At 47.1% G+C, this 20,755-nt stretch overlaps 1 protein-coding gene across 2 annotated transcripts; it reads left to right on the top strand.

The window, feature by feature from the left end:
* The first annotated feature begins 373 nt into the window (after positions 1–373).
* On the top strand, positions 374–19,005 carry OASL (2'-5'-oligoadenylate synthetase like). Of its 2 annotated transcripts, none has more exons than XM_043437716.1 (6): positions 374–747; positions 6,966–7,263; positions 8,102–8,277; positions 11,312–11,553; positions 14,991–15,123; positions 18,000–19,005. In XM_043437716.1, the coding sequence occupies exons 1-6, from the start codon at positions 556–558 to the stop codon at positions 18,477–18,479; spliced, it is 1,521 nt and encodes a 506-aa protein (XP_043293651.1). In that variant the 5' UTR covers positions 374–555; the 3' UTR covers positions 18,480–19,005. The 2 variants fall into 2 exon arrangements, with proteins under 2 accessions (XP_043293651.1, XP_043293724.1); XM_043437789.1 differs by lacking the exon at positions 18,000–19,005 and adding an exon at positions 15,682–15,930.
* Positions 19,006–20,755: the final 1,750 nt, after the last annotated feature.

The raw sequence follows: 20,755 nt of genomic DNA on the forward strand, positions 1-20,755 counted from the left end.
CCATTTTAAGGATTATTTATGTAAAGGTCAGAGAGGTTAAGAGTCTGGCAAAGGGCAGACTGGAATTCCAGAGTTTGTACAGGGGACCCTAGAATTCCCATGCTTCAGCTCAACCTAGAGCGAGTCCCTGCTCTTTGTCAGCCTGTTTTGGATGACAACGTAGGGGGATGGGATTGGTGGATGCCATCCAACTGGGGGAGTTGCCTCTTCCAGGGCCATCCTCAAGCCAATGTCAGTTTGCAACTTATAAAAGGAAAACTAACAGTTGAGACAGGAAACGTGCTACAGGAAGGGTGACTGAAAGCCACACCCATTACGGGGGCACCTGACCTTCCCGTCATCACTCAGGGTCTGGGGTGCCCCAGCCGCAGGACACAGCCTCAATAAAGAGGAGCTCCGGTCCCCAGGAGCTGGACACCCCTGGTTCCCTCTCCACTCTGGTCTTTTATTCCACAAGGGACTGGAGAGGAGTGTCCTTAAAGAAGGGTGAATGTGCCAGCAGGTAGGCAGTGCATAGCTGTATGCCTAGCCACCAGTGGTACCCTCAAGACAGACATGGCAGTACCCCTGGAGCTGTTTAACACCCCAGCTTCTAGTTTGAACTCCTTTGTGGCTCAGTGCCAGCACAACATCAAAGAGTGGGAAGAAGGCGTGGTGAAGGCAGTGCGGACCGTGCAGAAGTTCCTGAGGAAGCAGCACTTCCAGGGGGACCATGGGCTGGACCAGAAGGTGCTGAAGGTGATCCAGGTGAGACCGGTCCCCTCCATTTCCCGGGCAGGGCTGGGCCAAACCCAACCCTTGGGTCCATGTCTCTGAGGATGCTAGGGACCTCTTGCCTCATTATCCCTAGTCTATGCTACTGACCTCTCAAGACACAGCATCCCAACACACTGCTGCCTTGAGCAGAGCAAGTTGAGTAAGGAAGCTAATAATAGTAGTGCACATTTTGGATGCACTTGCCTAAGCCCTTCACAGGTACTGTCTCTAATTTGTACATCCTCTGAGGTATGCACTCATCTTCCCAGTTTACAGATGAACACAGTGCAAACTCAGTGACTTAAGATCCATAATGGCGACATGCAACGCAAGGCTTCTGGTTGAATCTTGGTGTGAATGGACCATCCATAGAATATAATTTGGGAACAATTGGGGAAATTTCAATATGGCCAGAATATTAGATTTTATATGTGTATATATATACATGTATATATATGGTAATTTGTTTTGAAGTGTAATAGTTTTGTGGTTGTGGGGGCAAATGTTCTCTTTGGTTGGACACAAATGCTAAAGTATTTTCGGACAATGGTCCTTAGTGTCTGTAATTTATTTTATTATTTTTTAAGATTTTTGGATGTGGACCATTTTTAAAGTCTTGAATTTGCTACAATATTGCTTCTGTTTTATGTTTTGGTTTTTTGGTCTCAAGACTTAGTTCCTGACCAGGGACTGAACCTGCATGCCCTGCATCGGAAGGCGATGTCTTAACCACTAGACAGTCAGGGAAGTCCCTGTAAATTACATTAAGGTGGCTTAGTTGAAGCAAACATGGCAAGAAGTTCAGACTTGTTGAATCTGACAGGGCGGAGGTATAAATGTTCTTTCTTTTCTCTTTCTATTTTTATGTTTACAATTTTTGATAATGGAAAGTGGTTTTTTTTGGTTTTTTTAAATGGAAGATCGGGGAGGTGAGGGGACTTACCGAAGGTCACACAGCTGGTGGTGAAGCTGGGATTCTTACTCCACTCTAGGCTGCCCCCACTGAGCTTTTTTTACCCCAAACCCTTTCAGCAGCTTCCTCTCGTCACCTCCGGTCCTAACTAGGATAATACTCCAAGAGGGTCAAAACTAGAAAGATGTGATGAGAAAAAACAACTTTTGAGGTGTGATGAGGAAAAACAAAAAAAACAATTTTCTTTTTCCGAGTTGCTGCCTAAGCACCTTACAGTATGATGATCCTGCTAACACCAAAAGTCCAGAGTCTGGACCTTTAGATCAATTTTGGGCACCGTGCAAGTTTGTGCTTTGCTTCTCCTGGTGGAACCTTTTAAAATAACCAGTTATTGGGCTTCACCGGTGGTTGGGTGGTTAAGACTCTGAACTTCCACTGCAGGGGACACAGATTTGATTCCTGGTCAGAGAAATTCCACAAGCCACGCAATGCAGCCAAAATAAATAACAAAATTTTAAAAAAAAAAAGTTTTTTTTTTTTAATATAGAGTCAAGATGGACTTTTTTAATTAAAAAATAAAATAAAATAACCACTTCAAAGTGAAGCCTGCGAAAAGTTAGTAACCTCTGCCCCAATCACCTTGTAAGTACTAGGTGTTTTCTACCCTGCTCTATCCTGCTGAATTGTGACCTGGGGAGAAGGTCTGATCTTTCCCCAGTTCACTGAGTCCCCTTGCTTCTGGGATCGGTAAGTCATAAGGTTTTTTTTTAATTAATTTTTAATGAATTTTTATTGGAGTATAGTCGCTTTACAGTGTTAGTTTCCGCTGTCCAGCAGAGGGACGCAGTCGTCCATGTACATATATCCGCTCCGTTTTACACTTCCTTCACACTTAGGTCACCAGAGAGCACTGAGTGGAGTTCCCTGAGCCGGACAGCAGGTTCTCATTAGTTATCTGTTTGTGTCAGTAATAAACCCTGTGACTCCACTTCCTCTGTATGGGTATGCTGAAACTGTGTCTTCCCTCCAGATGGCCCCGTGAGTTTCATTACCCGTCAGGGGAGCTTGCTGGGGGAGCTACCTGCCCGTATGGGTGGCTTGCGCCCCCACATTCATCAAGTAAAAGTCTCCACATTCTGAAATTGATGTATTTTATTTTTGGCTGCACTGGGGGTTTTGTTATTGCACCAGGGCTTTCTCTAGTTGCGCTGCGTGGACCTCTCAACCACAGGGGCCTGTCAGGCTGCAGAGCGCAGGCTCCAGGCACACGGGCTTCAGCAGCTGCGGCACAGGGGCTCAGCTGCCCCACTGCAGAGGGGATCTTCCCGGACTAGGGATCAAACCGGTGTCCCCTACAAGCAAGCCAGATTCTTAACCACTGGACAACTAGGGAAACCCTACCTGTTCTTAATTCAATCCACCAGCTTCAACTTCCCAACCTGAAAGGTCCTGGAGGCAGACAGCTCTCAGCCAATCCTCCCTGTAAACACTAAGGGAACTGAGGCACAGAGAGGCTGGGACACTTTCCACGTTCACACAGCAAGCTGGTGGTACAGGCAAGGCTGGCACGAGGACTCCTGACTCGAAGCTCAGTGCTCTAGCTCTGCCTTTAGGAGCAGTCACTCAGGGAAGGATTTAGAAGCCGAAAGCCCATGTTACTTTTCTACTCTCATCCCTAGCACCCAGAGCCTGAAGCCATGTGATTTAGAAGTGAGAAACCATACATTTTGACACGAGATGTGGGTTTGACTCTTGGCTTCTTCCCTCATTAGCTGGGTGACCTTAGAGTCACCATCTTGTCTCTCAAGCCCTCAGCCTCACTCTTCTCACGTGTAATCGGGATGACCTCACCGGCATCACAGTGGGGGTGGGGGCAGGGGTTCCCAGGTGGCTCAGTGGTAAAGAATCCGCCTGCCAATACAGAAGACTCTTATTCCATCTCTGGGTCAGGAAGATCCCCTGGAGGAGGAAATGGCAACCCACTCCAGTATTGGTTTTTTTTTTAAATAATTTATTTATTTTTGGCTGTGCTTTGGGTCTTCGTTGCTGCAGGGGCTTTTCTCTGGTTGTGGAGATCAGGGGCTACTTTCCATTGCAATGCACAGTTTTCTCATTGTGATGTCATCTCTTGTTGCAGAGCACGGGCTCCAGGGCACACCAGCTTCGGTAGTTGTGGACAAGGGCTCGGTAGCTGTGGCTCCCGGGCTCTAAAGCACAGGCTCAGTAGCTGTGGCACATGGGGTTAGTTGCTCTGTGGCATATGGGATCTTCCTGGACCAGGAATTGAACCTGTGTCTCCTGCATTAGCAGATGGATGCTTTACCACTGAGCCATCAGGGAAAGCCCCCACTCCAGTATTCTTGCCTGGAGAATCTCCATGGACAGAGGAACCTGGTGGGCTATAGTCCATGCAGTCGCAAGGAGTTGGACACAACTGAGCGACTGAGCACACACCCACACCATCATCATCATCTGTCCCTCATCAACCAAATAGAGTGGTGCATGCTAAATGATTAGTCAATGTTCAAAAACAAAAGCACTGTTATCAACTTTTGCTTGAGGTTTCTTCTGGGCCTGGAGCACCAGTATGACTCACGCAGATCCTCCCAGACCAAACCCACCCCACCCCACCAACTCTGAGAATAATGCAGATGGCATAGGGCAAGTGAGTGGGACGGAAGGATGTCTCAAACATGAATTTTGATGGCAGGAAGTGGTATTAACCCAGCCCTCAAATCCTGCCTGCAGTCTTCTCCAATCTTGAAACTAATAAATAATAGAGACACCCAAAGAGCAATGGCCATTGAGAAATTAGTACTTTATTTGGGCTTTAAACCCTCTTCCCTCCTGTGAAAATCTGGTGAGCTGTGCTGATCCATATGAGCGAATGCTTACCCTTGGGTTGGAATATGTTTGGACTGAAGCAAGTCATTCAGCCTGTTCTAGAATGCTCTTCCCTCTCTGCCTGTATCTTCCCACTGGGAAAGGTAAGAAGGGCACAGCCTTCAGAGGGGGTTATGGCTTTCATCGGCACACAGAGTGCCATCCCCAATGCTCTCACATGGGGCAGAAATGCTGACTCTGAAGGCAGGTGGAGAAAGAAAAATGGAAAAGGAAGAGGCGGACTTCCCTGGAGGTCCAGTGGTTAAGATTCCCATGCTTCCAACGCAAGGAATGTGAGTTTGATTCCTGGATTCCTGGATGGGGAACTAAAATCCTGCAAGCCACATGGCGAGGCCAAAAAAAAAAAAAAGGAAGAGGGAAATAAAGATGGCAGACTTCTCTTCCACAGAAGTAAGGCCTGGCACCTAGACTTGGTTCACTGGAAATAAAGAGGCAGAAGAACCACACCCTGTGTTCTGACCCTTTGTCTGACTGCGACCATGGCTCCTGGCTATGAGTCCATGGCAAATCAATTAACCCCCAACTGCCTCCTGTTTTTCTTCTATACAATGGGGATAATTACCCTAGTCCCTCCACCTCAACTGGGCGCTTCCCTGATGGCTCAGCAGGTAAAGACTCCACCTGCAATGCAGGAGACGCAGGAGACGTGGGTTTGATCCCTGGGTTGAGACGATCCCCTGGGGATGGAAAATGGCAACCCGCTCCAGTATTCTTGCCTGAAAAGGCTCATGGACAGAGGAACCTGGCAGGCAACAGTACATGGGGTCACAAAGACTCGGACACAACTGAGAGACTGACACACGCCGCCTCAATTAGTGAGAATGAGGATTAAAAGGCTGTGTGTATAAAAGGCTTTCAGTGGTGCTGGTGAGGACACAGTGAGGGCCCAGCTGGTGGCAGCTGGGTCATAGTCAATGTTCAATGACTCCACCCACAAGCAGAGGTAACCCACCTGAGGTCTGATACATCTGTGGCAATTCCACCTCTTGAGTGAGAAAGAGAGAAGGCCAAAGAGTTGGGGGCCTTGTATACCAGAGGGATCAGGACCGGAGAGCAAGTCCAGGATCTTGGAACATCAAAAAGACCCCTTCAAATCATCCAGCTCAGTCTCCTTCAATTCAGATGGGGAAGCTGAAGCTCAGGCAGAAGAGGTGATCTAAGTCAACTCGAGAAAGAGAAGGAAGAGAGCTATATGGCTGACTTTCTGTGTAATCGGCACCACGGCAAGCCCTTGACACACAGTCTTACCGAATCCTCCCAATAACCCAGTGATTCACGTGCTATCGTTACTCTGAGATGACTGATGAGGGACAGGGTTCAGAAGATCGCACCACTGAGGCACAAGGGCGAGAGGAGACGCCAAGATCAGGCTGCCCCATTCCCCAGCCCATGGCTTTTATCCACCAAGAAATCCTGTGCCCCCTTTTTATTCAAAACCTTTTTTTTTTTTTTTGCAGAGGTATAGTTGCTTTACAGTGTTATGTTAGTTTCTGCTGTACAACAGAGTGAGTCAGCCGTATGTAGATACATATCCCCTCCATCCTGAACCTCCCTCCCATCCCTTTCATCCCACCCAGATCACCAAGGGCACACATGTGTGCTAAGTCATTTCTGTCGTGTCCTATTCTTCTTGACACTATGGACCGGAGACCACCAGGCTCCCCTGTCTATAGGATTCTCCAGGCAAGAATACAGGAGTGGGATGCCATTCCCTTCTCCAGGGAATCTTCCTGACTCAGGGATGGAACCCATGTCTCCTGCATTCGCAGCCAGATTCTTTACTACTAGCACCAACTGGGAAGTCCCTAGGTCTCCACACCCTTTTTTTAATGACATAAAATTATGCCAGTGCAGGAGATGGTAAGAGACACAGGTTGATCCCCTGGAGGAGGGCATGGCAACCCACTCCAGTATTCTTGCCTGGAGAATCCCATGGACAGAGAAGCCGGGCGGGTTATACAGTCCACAGGGTCGCAAAGGGTCAGACACAACTGAAGTGACTTTGCGTACACACACAGAGCACAAAATTATTCAGACTTGCCCCTCGCACCCCTCAGAATCCTCCAACTGCCACCCTATAGAGGATGATGGTTTCCTTGGAGTGGGGATCACTCTGCAGACAAGGCTGAGTCTCAGAAGCAATGCAGCAGAGTAAATAAGAAACGTGGGTTGTGGAGTCCGGCTGCCTGGATTTGACACATCCACTGTGTGACCCTGGGTGAGCGGCTTGCCGTCTTGACCTCTCCACTTTCCTCCCCTGTAAAGGGGTGATCTGGTACTCCCCACTCATCGGTGAGGCGGGTAGCGATGAACAGGATCATCCCTGAAAGAGCCCCAGGGATTCCCTGGTCCCAGAAGTGGCCCTGGGGTGATGGGACTCTGTGTTCCTCAGGTGGGATCCTTCGGGAATGGCACGGCGCTCAGGAACCTCGTGGAGGTGGAGCTGGTGATGTTCCTGAGCAGTTTTAGCAGCTTCCAGAAGGAAGCCAGCAACTACAGCCACCACGAGCATGTTCTGAGCATGCTCTATAAAAAGCTCATGGATTGCCCAGATCTGCTACACCTCCAGCCCCAGAACCTGAGGCTGGTCCACAGAGTCATCTCTGCTGTCGCCTTCACCATTCGGACCTGGGAGGTGGAAGAGCAAGTCACTGTCACCATCGTGCCGGCCTACAGAGTCCTGAGTAAGGGTAGGTCCACCTGACTCACACGCCTGCCCTCCCCAGGGGGAGGACCCACAGCTCCCTCCCCTCTCCTCTGTGGCCACGTGCAGACACCTGGATGCACCCATTCAACCCACATCCCGTGCTGGGTGCCGGGCGACTGAAATGCCTGGGACTGACTCAGCTCTGGCTCTCCTTGTGGTTCAATGGGGCAAACAGATTTATCAAAGAATCACGCAGATAAATATAAGATTGGAGAGGAAGGGAGAGTCAAGGAAGGGAAAGCATTAGAGCAACCCCCGGGGTGACTCTGGAACACTTACCCTGGGGGTGGTTGTTTCCCCATGCTATATACAATAGTTTGCATCAGCGAAACCCAAATTTCCAATCTATCCCTACCCCACCTATCTGTCTCCCCCTTTGGCAACCACAGGTCTGTTCTCTATATCTGTGAGTTTGTTTCTGCAAAACTCACTTTTCATACTCCAGAAGGACAGTCAAGAAGGCAAACCTTTAGTCTCTCAGGCTATGTAGTTCCAGGCTTCCCTGGAGAGATACTCAAATGAATTAGCAGTCTCTTCCCCTGAGAGCTTCCCCACTGGCTCAGCGGTAAAGAATCCGCCTACCAATAGAGGAGACACGAATTAGACCCCTGGGATCAGGAAGATCCCCTGGAGGAGGAAATGGCAATCCACTCCAGTAATCTTGCCTGGGAAATTCCATGGACAGAGGAGCCTGGAGGACTACAGTCTATGGCGTCACAAGGAGTCAGACATGACTTAATGACTAAACAACAAAAAGCCTTGAGGACTTGTTAGCAACTGGGGTTTTCTAAGCCCTCACTGTCTCTCCTTTGCCTCCTCAGGATCTTCTGTTCCCAACTTTCAGCCCTCCCCAGAGGTCTATGTGAGACTGATTGAGGCCTGCCCTATTCTTGGACATTTCTCCCCATCCTTCAGCGAGCTGCAGAGAAACTTCGTGAAATACAAGCCAACCAAGCTGAAGAGCCTCCTGCGGCTGGTAAAACACTGGTACCTGGAGGTGAGGAGGCTGCCTGATGGGGGCAAGAACAGAAGATGGGGGAGAGAGGGGAAGAAAAGGCAGGAACCAGACTTATCAGCAGGGGGAGACTGTGAGGAGCGGCAGTGGCCATGCGGAAGGAGAGAATTTGGTTAGTTACCTATTTTATGACAAGGGTTTAGATTTTATGACTACTGTTTAGATTTCACATAGGATGTCTGCATGGTACCAAGGGTATTTCCAAATACCCAGATGAGCAGAGTCATCTCAGCTTATGAAAGGAAGACTCAGAAGCAAACAAAAAATGAGAAAGAAAGAAAAAAAATGATGTCTTATTTTCAAAACATTGGTTAAGAGTCAGAGTTTAGAAAGACCGGTTTAACCAAAAAAGAAAAAAATAGTATTTAAAGATTAAAAATCAAGATACTATGAAAGTTTGTTTATAGTTAGTACGTTTATGGTGGAAAAATAGTGTTTTCTTACATAGTTATCACCTCAACAAAGGTTGTGATGTGTCTTCAAATATTAGCAACACCAAAGTCAAGAATGAAATTGTTTTTTTTGGCCAGTCAGTCACTTAAACAGGAAATGATCCAAAGTTTTGTGGATTTGAAGAGCTAGAACTCAAAAGAATGATCTGTTTGTTTTGTTTGTTTGACTAAGTGTACAAAGTGTTTTCTTCCTGAATGTGACATGCACATTTATTGGCAATGTCCACAGAAAAACATACTAGCTTTACTTCCATAGCCCTTTCTCTGTACAAGTCTCTGCCTGTAAGGGACTTCTCCAGCGGTCCTGTGGTTAAGACTCCACGTTTCCACTGCAGGGATATTGGGTTCCATCCCTGGTCAGGGAACCACGGCCCCTACACAGCCTAAAAACAAACAACCTAAAAGATTCTGCCTCTAAGACAAGATGTTGGCTGCATATGGTTTTTTGAAAGCTTCTTGACTCAGTATTATTCATTTGATGTTTTCTTTTATTTGAGAATTTTTATTTAACCAAGTGTTACAAGACGTGTGGATCAAGGACACAAAGTTTTTATTATAGGTTAGACAGAACTAGAGTCCTGTGATGCTAAAAAGGTTGTTAGTTCATTTTTATCTAGAAACTTTGTAACATCCAAGGAGTTGTCATTTACTATCATGATTCAAAAGTATTTTTTGATGCTTACCCATTCATTCACTGGGGCCAAGGAATGTGTAAGTTAGATTCTCTGGGTTTTATTTGATTTCACCAAGTCTTAACTGTAAGAATATCACTGATCTCAGAGATGTCCAAGTTTGTGCATGCTCATGCACAAAGTCATTTTTAAAAAAAATTTTTGAGATGTCAGTTGGAATAATATATCATTTAAGTTTGCACTATGTATAGCCATATACTGAGGGTAAGTGAGTGAGTGAAGTTGCTCAGTCATGTCTGACTCTGCGACCCCATGGACTGTTGCTTACCAGGCTCCTCCATCCATGGGATTTTCCAGGCAAGAATACTGCAGTGGGTTGCCATTTCCTTCTCCAATACTGAGGGTAGGAGATAAAGAAAGAAAGCTTCCCCCCACCCCCCCGCCCCATACGGCCCTCAAAAATAGAACATTAACCTGGGTAATTGACTCTAATTTTTTTCATTTTGTTTTTTAACTCTGAGTAACAGAAAAACCAACTCTAACTGGCTTAACCAATAAAGAGAATTATCAGCTCATGTGTGAAAACCTACAACAGTGGAAAGAGCTTCAGGCACTGTTTGGTGAAGGCTGCAGCTCTGTTTCTCTGTAATTCTCTTGTGTGTGCGTGTGTGCTAAGTTGCTTCAGTCATATCTGAGTCTTTGCAACCCCATGGACTGTAGCCCGCTAGGCTCCTCTGTCCATGGGATTCTCCAAGCAAGAATACTAGAGTGGGTTGCCATTTCCTCCTCCGGGGGATCTTCCCAGCCGAGGGATGGGACCAGCATCTCTTATGTCTCCTGCATTGGCAGGCAGGTTCTTTACCACTAGCGCCACCTGGAGCAGCTTGTCTCAATATTATATGTCAACTTGGTCCCCAAGCTGGTTTCCCTCATGGTGGCAAAATGGCCACATTTGTTCCTGCCCTCACATTCACTTGGACTTCTCTTCTCTCAACCACAGAACAAAAGGACTAGATTTGACTCAAATTGAGCCAGCTTAGGTCACAAGGCATCTCTTGAACCAACTATTTGGCAAGGGGGAATAGGTTTATCCTAGTGATCCTGTCCAGTCAGGGCCAACCCTGGAGATGAGGATTAGGTCAATCACATCCAAACAGCATGGCCACTAAACAATGGGGAAGAAACACACGCCTGTTAGAGAAGCAACCCCAACGTTCACTATAGATTCTCAGCTATTATCTAGTCCTAGAGGAGCCTGGCAGGCTACAGTCCACGGGGTCGAAAAGAGTCAGACCCAACTTAGCAACTAAACAGCAACAATAACATAGTCCCCCAACACATACACAAACACATTTTTTTTCTCTTTAGCTAAGATTTTTCTTTAAAAGAAATCTCCCGGAAGCCCAAATAGATTAAAATAGAGTTATTTTGGGTTATTTTGGTTGGGGTGCTGGTGACAGAGCCCAATCTGCTGACTCCCTTTTTTGTCTTTTAAGTATTTATTTGTTTGGCTGCACCAGGTCTTAGTTGCAGCATGCGGGATCTTCTGCCTTCACTGTGGCATGATCTCTAGTTGTGGCTTGTGGGATCTACGTTTCCTGACCAGGGATGGAACCTGGGAGCATGGCATCTCAGCCACTGGACCACCAGGAAAGTCCCTGCTCACTCCTTGGGATACTTCTTCATCATTCCATTCTGGAAGTTATGTCAAGTACAGTTCGAAACCCACTGGACTCACCCAGTTGCTTAATTTTAAGATGGGGAAACCCAGTTAAGGCCAGAGAGGAAAAGTGACTTGGCCAAGAATATGCAGCCGGTAGATAACAAAACTGGGACAAGAACTTGGATTTTTTTCAGTTTCGGGTCCAATGTCATCCTTCTAAGGAATCCTAGGATCACTCTCTCTCTCTCTCTTCCCATGTCTTTCAACAGTATGTGAAAGCCCAGTGTCCTAGGGCGGAGCTGCCCCCAATGTATGCCCTTGAGCTACTGACCATCTATGCCTGGAAAACGGGTACTAAGGAGAGTGAGCGTTTCAGGTTGGACAAAGGCCTGGTCACAGTGCTGCAGCTGCTCATAGAGTATCAGCGCCTCTGCATCTACTGGACCAAGTACTACACGTTGCAGAACCCGATCATTGAGGACTTTGTCAGAAACCAGCTCAAAGAAAAGAGGTACTGGATTGCCGCATGCCAGCCACATCTCAGAGAAAGAGAATTAAGGGGAAGGTGGTATTGAGTTTCCTGGGTGGGCTTTATTTTATATATAAAATCACTATATATAATATACATATTTAAAGATTTATTTATTTTACTGTTTGGCTGTGGCAAGTTTTGTTGCACATGGGCTTTTCCTACTTGCAGCGAGTGGGGACTACCCTCTAGCTGTGGTTCGAAGGCTTCTCACTGCAGTGGCTTCTCTTAGTTGAGGAGTACTGGCTCTAGGGTGCACAGGCTTTAGTAGTTGTGGCTACTGTGGGCTTCATTGCATGTAGAATTTTCCTGGACCAGGGATCGACCCTGTGTCCCCTGCATTGCGAGGCGGATTCTTAACCACTGGACCACCAGGGAAGCCTGGGTGGACTTTATTAAGTAGAAAAGCGGATATCTCACCCTGACACAGTTGACATCTCGAGCTGATTGCCCTTCAAATCGCCAGGGCCTTAGGGGCTATAAGCCTTTTCCTTATTCCTCGAGCTATCACTCCACTCTATGTTAATCCTCTTGCCCTCAGAAGGCAATTTCAGTGCTTTTTCCCAGCATGAGAAACTAAAAAGAACCATGGAGACCCAAGTTAAATCCCAGTTCTGCTATTTTCTCATCTCTGTGAACCGTTATTCCTCATCTGAAAACAGGAGTTGTTGTTGTTGTCCAACTCTTCCGTGACCCCATGAACTATAGCTCACCAGGCTCCTCTGTCCATTAGATTTCCAAGGCAAGAATACAGGAGTGTTTTGCCATTTCCTTCTCAGCAGATCTTCCCATACCAGGATCGAACCCATCTCCACCATTGGCAGGCAGATTCTCTCCTGATGAGCCACCAGGGAAGCCCAAAACAGGAGTAATTGCCACCAGCCATGCAGGACTCTTAGAATAGTCAGAGAAAATATACGTAAAGGGCCACTGTATCTATCCTATGATAGATGCCAGCTAAATGTTCAGCATTGTAATACATGCTGCTTATACCCATTCGTATCCCCTGGGCCTTTATCATTTCAGGGAAAGTTGGTTCAACCTCCAACTGTCAGCACCTGTGTCCCTTTGCCTGTGGGTTTTCAGCTTCCCTTAGTGACTGGTGGAGGCTGGTGTGTGAATACCTCAGCTCCCTCCCATCTCAGATGGAGGGACTCTTTCTGGGTCATGTGTTCTACAAGTTCTCAGAGTCCAACCCCCAGCTGCTCACAGAGGTAATCACCTTGATACATATCCTTTATTGGCATCCTTCCCATCCCTGTCTCACTTTCCCACTTGCTCTGTGGTGCTTCCTGGCACCTCCTTCCAAATAAATGACTTGCACTCAAATCCTCATCTTAGGTTCTGCTTCTGGGAGAACCCAACCTGAGACAACTCTTTATACTAGAAGCTTTAGTTCATTGTAAGCAATATCGTTAAGAATATTTACTGTTCCCTCATGAGAGTGTCAGGTCTTTTTTTTTTTTTTTTTTTTAACAAGAAAGAGTAACCAGGTCTCCTTAGGAAAAGACAATTTATTGTATTGATGCTTAGAATATTGACCTGGGAAAACCACTGGGACCTGAGGCAAACTAGTACAGACTCCCCTTCTCTGTCATTCCCTCTCATGGCCCATGTGCTCCCTCCCCCTCACTGCCTCTGTTTCCGTCTCCATACCTGCCCTGCTCCCCTCTTACTGCAAGGTGATGAGGAGCATCCATCACTTCTGGTCCAAACTCCAGAGGGAACTAATTTCATTACTAGGCAGAGGCTCTACATGCCAGCTCACCTGGTCGGTCACTTGGATCAGGTGAGTCGAATCCACAGGACAGAGTGGCACTGCTCCCTGACTCCGTCAGGCAGGACCATTTCAGGGAGCCAGGGATGCTGGGGGTTGAAAGCATGGAGCTTAAAGTGTCCAGTTCATGTCACTAGCCTGCTAACACAGTCTGTCACTTAGACAAAATCTCAGCTCCCGCCTAAGTCAAAAGCTCCTGGAGTACAAGGGCCAGGTCTTGGGACTTCCCTGGTGGCCCAGTAGTTAATGCTCCATGCTCCCGATGCAGGGAGCCTGGGTTTGATCCCTGGTCAGGGAACTAGATCCCACAAGTCACAACTAAAAGGATCCCATGTACTGCAGCCAAGATCCTACGTGCCGCAATGAAAACCTGGCACACCACAACTAAGACCCAGTTCAGCCAAATAAAACAAAAACAGAAAACTACACACGGGCCAGGTCTTCATCATGGGCTTGATATCCAAGACCTGTGGTCACCCCATGCAACCCCAGTCATTTATTAGACCCCTTCAAGCCAATATTCTTTAAAATATCTATTCAACAGTTACCTAGAGGAGAGACGCTTGGAGGGAGCTCAACCTCCCCTCTGTTGAGGCAGAGGATATGGATCAGAATCCCATCTTCAGGTTGGGAGAACCTAGGGAGGTCTGTGCCTTAGTTTTCTCATCTGTAAAGTGGGGAGAAATTATCATCATCATCATCACCACCACCGTCATCATCATACCTTAGAGAATTGTTGCAGGGATTAAAATAGGTTACTTAAGATTGACCCCGTGCCTCAGGAAACATCAGTAAATGGTACCAGCGGTACTGTTATCGTCCAAAGCAATTCAGAAGCTCTAGGTTTGAACTCATTTATGTAGCCTGTTCAGCAAAGCGAAAGCTCTGAACTTAAGAGGCCCACACGCTGGTGTGGTCTGCCTGAGGGACCGCTATTCTTGTTCCATCATGGCTTTGGGTGTCCCAACCTCTGTACACCTCAAAGATTCCTTACAAACACCTAAAACACTCTCCCCAAGAGAAATTTACTTTAAGTATTTATTTATTTATTTTGACCACACTGAGGCTTAGTTGTGGCATTTAGTCAGGATCTTCGATCGTAGTTGCTACCTGCGGGATCTTTACCTGCAGCATGCAAGATCTAGTTCCCTGACTGAGGATCGAACCCAGGCCCCCTGCACTGAGAGTGCAGTCTTAGCCACTGGACCACCAGGGAAGTCCTAAGAATTCTTAGACACAGAATCCTCTTCATTCTGTTGCTGCTGCTGCTCAGTCGCTCAGGCGAGTCTGACTGTCTGTGACCCCACAGACTGTAGCCACCTAGGCTCCTCTGTCCAGCTGATTTCCCAAGTAAGAATATTGGAGTGGGCTGCCATTTCCTCCTCCAGGGGATCTTCCTGACCCAGAGATCGAATCCAGGTCTGCTGAGTCTCCTGCATTGGCAGGCGGATTCCTTATCACTGAGCCACCTGGGAAGCCCTCGTCATTCTGTTACTCTCTGGCAATATTTGTGGACCCTCTTGGACTGACGACCCTGGGCTCTGAACATAGCAGATGCTCAGATGCTTGCCAAGAAGATTTCTTTCTGGCTTTCAGGCTTCCAAGCAAGAAAGAACCTGGGCTCCCTCTCTCTGTGTTGCAGGCCCATCATCTTGGATCCGGCTGACCCCACCTACAACGTGGCAACAGGCTACAGATGGGATATAGTGGCTCAGAGTGCCCGCTGTTGCCTGAAACAGTACTGTTGCTATGACATCCCCAACTGGAAACTGAAGGTAATGTCTCCTCTCTGGCTGCCAGAGGCTAGAAGTTCGGAATGAGATACTGGTGGCTCAGTGGAAAAGAATCCACTTGCCAGTGCAGGAGACATGGGTTTGATCCCTGGGCCCACAAGATCCCCTGGAGAAGGAAATGGCAACCCACTCCAGTATTCTTGTCTGGGAAATCCCATGGACAGAGAAGTCTGGTGGGTTACAGTCCATGGGGTTGCAAAAGAGTCCGACAGGACTTGGAGACTAAACAACAACAATTCACTTATTTACTTCTGTGTTGAGGGAGCCAATATGGCTTAAGCATCACTTTGGGGCCTGGCTACACCACCCACCAGCTCTGTGAATTTGGGGAAATTATTCAGCTGTCTGAGCTTCAGATTCCTTATCTTCAAATTCTTGTTTTCCTGTTTTTTCCTCTTCTCATAATTCACCAAAGAGTCATTGGGACTCTTTGGGCTCAATCATTCTTCGCATAAGCTGAGTCCAGGCAAGTCAATTTAATCAGCTGGCTGGTTTCCTTTATATATAATGTATTTATTTTTAGTTTTTCGGTTGCTCTAGGTCTTCGTTGATGTAGTTGTGGCGTGGGGGTGCTATTGTTTGTTGCAGAGCACCGGCTGTACGGTGCACCAGTTTCAGTAGTTGTGGCGCATGAACTTCAGTTGTTCCACGGCACATAGAATCCTCCAGGACCAGGGATCAGAGCTGTGTCCCCTTCACTGACAAGCGGATCCCTGTCCAGTGTATCACCAGGGAAGTCCCTAATCAGCTGTTTTGTGCCAGTACCAGGCTTGGGGCTGATGGGGGGTGACCAGGGGCAACACTAGCACAGAAATAAGACACAGCCCCTACCCTTAAGAAATTTTGCTAGAAAGATTTTGCTTAGAAAGCAAGTCCATGAGACAAACTTGCACAAAACTGAGAAATGGAATTACCAGAGAAACTACTCAGAAAACAAAAAATGCCAAACCCATGGTGCAGGTAAAGAGCAAAGGAATCTATTTTATTGGCATCGTGCTTTACGGCTGGCAAAGCACTTGTTCAGGGACAAGTCTGTAACGCAGAAAGGTCAAGTTATTATTATTATCATCGTTAGCATTATTATCCCCATTTTACAGATGAGAAAACTGAGGCTTAGAGAGGTAGCGTTAATTAACCAAAGTCACACTGCTAAGAAGCAACAGAGTCAGAATTCATACCCAGATCTTTTGGGGGCCGTGGAATCGGAAAATAAATGTCACTTAAGTCACCAAAGAAGGTTTCTTGAAGAAGTTAGGGCTTGAGGTGGGCCCTAAAAGCCAGGGGAGGATGTAGGCATTCAGAAAAAAAGGGTAGAGGGTACCCTCTATCCAGGTAGAGGGTCAGGGTAGGGGGTAAGGGGCAAAGGACTAACGTTGTGTGCAAAAGACTGAGGTACTTATAGCAGAAAGCAGAAGCAGAATCGAGTCTCCCTAATGAGGAGCAGAGACTACAAACTGGGGGCCCACCAGCTGTAAAAGGGCCACCAATGGGCTGAAAAGTATGTGCCTTTGGATTCTTCCTGATTATAAAAAGCTATCATGGGGTTTCCCTGGTGGTCCAATGGTTAAGAATTCACCTTGCAATGCAAAGAATATTGGTTTGATCCCTGGTCCCGGAAGATCCCACATGCCATGGAGCACCTAAGCCCAGGTGCTACAACTACTGAGCCAGCACTCTAGAGCCTGTGAGCTGCAAATATTGAGCCCCAGTGCTGCAAATGTTGAAGCCTGTGCCTAGAGCCTGTGCTCCACAACAAGAGAAGCCCCCAGAATAAGACATCTGCATATGGCAATGAAGAGTAGTCCCCGCTCGCTGCAACTAGAGAAAGTCTGCAAGCAGCAATAAAGATCCATCACAGCCAAAATATAAAATAATCTTTAAAAATAAAAAAAATTAAATCATGCAAAGATTTTTATCTTGAAAAACCAGACTTGGCAGTGCTGAACCTATATCCCTTCTTGAAAGGATCAGCTGGAGGTCTACACAGCAGTCCCCTCTCCCAGCGCCTTGCAGATGTTGCTCTTCAACCATCTGGGGCTCCCAGGCCCTTGAGTGTGGCCTCCGATGGTGAAAAACAGACCTGGGAGTCTGACTGACCTCAGTTCAAATAACTGCTCTGCTCTTCACTACTTTTGTGATGGTTGATAAATGACATCATCCTGCTCAACCACGATTTCCTCATCTGTAAAATGGGCTAATCACAGAATCAACCTCATTGGGCTGCTGTGAGAATAGAATGCATTAAGGAAAGTATGAATGGCACCCAGTCCAGGCCCTGGAAGGGAAGTACCCCCTCAATGGGCTTCCCTGGTAGCTCAGCGGTAAAGAATTCACCCGCCAATGCAAGAGACTTGGGTTCAATCCCTGGGTCCGGAAGATCCCCTGGAGAATGAAATGGCAACCTACTCCAGTGTTCTTGCCTGGAAAATCCCATGGATGGAGGAGCCCGGTGGGCTTCAATCCATGGGGTCGCAAAGAGTCAGACATGACTTAGCAACCAAACAAAATGTTTGCAGCTGCTGCTGTTGTGAAGACAAGGACAGGTGAAAGGCATGTTTTTTTTTTTTTTAACGTCCGTCCACACAATAGAACTTTTTTTTAAGATTTTTTTTTTAATGTGGACTACTTTTTTAGTCTTTATTGAATTCGTTACAACTGTTGTTTCTGTTTTATGTTTTCAGTTTTTCTATCACTGAGGCATGTGGGATCTTAGTTCCCCAACCAGGGATCAAATCCACACTCCCAGTGCTGGAAGGTGAAGTCTTAACCACTGGACCACCAGGGAAATCCCTGAAGGGCACGTTTGTCCTCAGACACCAGAAGGTGGACTTAACCCCTCTCTCTCCTCTCCCTTTCAGTTTGCACGAGACGTCAAGGTGACAGTGGAACAGTGGGGTCATGTGGATTTCATCATCCAGGTGAACCCTTATGAGTCCATACAGGAGTTTAAAGAGAAGATCCAGTGTAAGCTGGAGTCCTCGGCCCCACAGCGTCTGTCCTTCCAGGAGCCTGGTGGGGAGCGACAGGTCCTCAGGAACAGCTCCTCCTTGGCAGATTACAGTATCTTCTCTGACACTCGCGTCTCTCTGCTGCAGACCTTCCCTCCCCAGATGCAGGTCTTCGTGAAGAATCACAGCGGTGGGAGCCACACCTATGCCATTTACGGCAGCAGCTTAGTCCTTGACCTGAAGCGTCAGATTGAAGGGAGGGAGGGGCTACTCAGAAAGAAGCAACAGCTAGAGTTCCAAGGCCAAGTCCTGCAGGACGAGTGCAGTTTGAGTTGCTATGGTGTCCGAGACAGCACCACCCTCATCCTCTCCATAAAGACAGTTGGATAGGTTCCATTTCCACCCAGTTAGTTTCCTCTGAGACCTCTCCCGGTGCGTTTTTGCCGTTTAATCTAGGTCTCATCAATTTCACCTAACCTTGCCAGTAGACAGATGATGAGGGATATGAGACTAGATATGCAAACCAACAATGGCCAGAGCATATTCGACAACAGAATTCTGACCCACAAGCTCCGTAGCCACCAGCCTGGAAGCCAAACCATAGTATCAATTAACTGGAAACCAGCGGGATTTGGTCAACAACTACTAGATTCTCTATTCCCTCCCTTCCAATTTAGGACTGATGAAAGAAAGCCAAACAAGGTCCCTGACCAATCATATAGGATGCTCTGCTTCTAAGTAGCCCACCTCCAGCTTCCCATGCAAACAACCTCAATCAGAGTATACCTGAAGCCTTCTCTTTATGCCACTATAAAGCTGTCTCACCACCCTCCTTGCCTTGGTGTCTCTGCCAAAGGCAAGGGATGGTGGCTAACTCCCTGGCTATAGCGAGTTGGGAATAAATAATCTTCATTTGTTCTCTTTTGGGTGGTCTTCATTTATTTCCATAGGTGCTAAGGCTGTCCTGGGAGTTATAGCCTCAGCATATGAGCATCTCAACTCTGGAAAGTAAGGACTGTGTGTGGAAAATGAGATAGAGATAAGGGAAGTCTGGGAGATGGAAGATGATGCAGTTTTAAAAATCCCCTCAACTTATTTACAAAACAGAAATAGAGTCATGGATGTAGAAAACAAACTTATGGTTCCCCGGGGCGAAGGGGGAAAGGGGAGGGATAAATTGGGAGGTTGAGACTGACATTTACACACTACATATAAAACAGATAACTAATAAGAACCTGCTGGAGAGCGCGGGGAACTCGACTCAATACTCTGTAATAGCCTATTGTTGTTGTTGTTGTTGACTCGCTAAGTCAAGTACAACTATTTGCAACCCCATGGACTGTAGCCACCAGGCTTCTCTGTCCATGGGATTTCCCAGGCAAGAATACTGGAATGGGTTCCCATTTCCTTCTCCTGGGGATCTTCCTGACCCAGGGATCAAACCCGTGTCTCCTGCATTGGCAGGAGGGTTCTTTACTGCTAAGCCACCAGGGAAGTCCGTATCACCTGCAGATCCTGTTTAAATGCAGGTTCTGATTCAGGTCTAGGCTGAAACCAAGACTATGAATTTCTAACAGGCTCTGGAGTTTGCCGATGCTGCTTGTTCGCGGATTATACTGAGAGTAGTAACAAAGCCCTAGGATATTGAAAGGAATACAGATTCCTGAGTCCCACCTCTCAGAGACTCTGATTTGCCTAGTTTTCAGTGAGACTCAACAATCTGCATTTTAAAAAGTCCCCTACACAACAATGTGAAGCGTACAGTTAAGCATGGTTAAAATAGTATGTTTTATATTATGTGGGCTTCCCTGGTGTCTCAGCAGTAAAGAATCAACCTGCAATGCAGGAGGAGCAAGTTTGTTCCCTGAGTTGGAGAGATCCCCTGGAGAAGAAAATGGCAACTCTCTCCAGTATTCTTGCCTGGGGACTTCCATGGACAGAGGACCAGGCAGTTTACAGTCTATGGAGTTGCAAAAGTCAGACACGACTTAGCAACTAAACGACGACAAAATATTATGTGACTTTTACCACAGACGTGAGTGCATGCTTGCTAAGTCGCTTCAGTCGTGTGTCACTCTATGGACTGTAGCCCGCCAGGCTCCTCTGCCCATGGAATTCTCCAGGGAAGAATACTGGAATGGGTTGCCAGGCCCTTCTCCAAGGGATCTTCCTGACCCAGGGATTGAACCTGCGTCTCTTACATCTCCTGCAAATGTGGTAAATTTGGTATGAGGTAAATGTGGTAAAGAGAAGGTAGGTTCTTTACCATTAGCACCACCTGGGAAGCCCCTTGCCCCCGACCCCACCCCGCCACAGACACAAAGGTCCCTAAGGTACTTCTGATGCCCAAACAGACTTCCGAATTTGTAGAATACGTGGATAATAATCAAAGTGCATTGGACCAAAACATGGGAACCGATCCTGACTGTCATTAACCCCTTGTGTGACCCTAGGCAATTCCTTCCTGTCTATAGGTCTTATTTTCCTCATCAAGGATAGATCTGTTGATCTCTTAGCCCTTCCAGCTCTCACGTTTCAGGAAACCCTTCAGGACAATTTAGGACCAATGCTGGCCTGAGTCTAAGAACTACAATCCCCACAATGCCCTGCGCTTTTCAGCTCCTTGTTGGGATTGGAGGACGACCGCTCCTGGAGGCTCTCCCCAC

The sequence above is a fragment of the Cervus canadensis genome, chromosome 1 (genome assembly GCF_019320065.1).
Source record: "Cervus canadensis isolate Bull #8, Minnesota chromosome 1, ASM1932006v1, whole genome shotgun sequence".
Taxonomy (NCBI): Eukaryota; Metazoa; Chordata; class Mammalia; order Artiodactyla; family Cervidae; genus Cervus; species Cervus canadensis.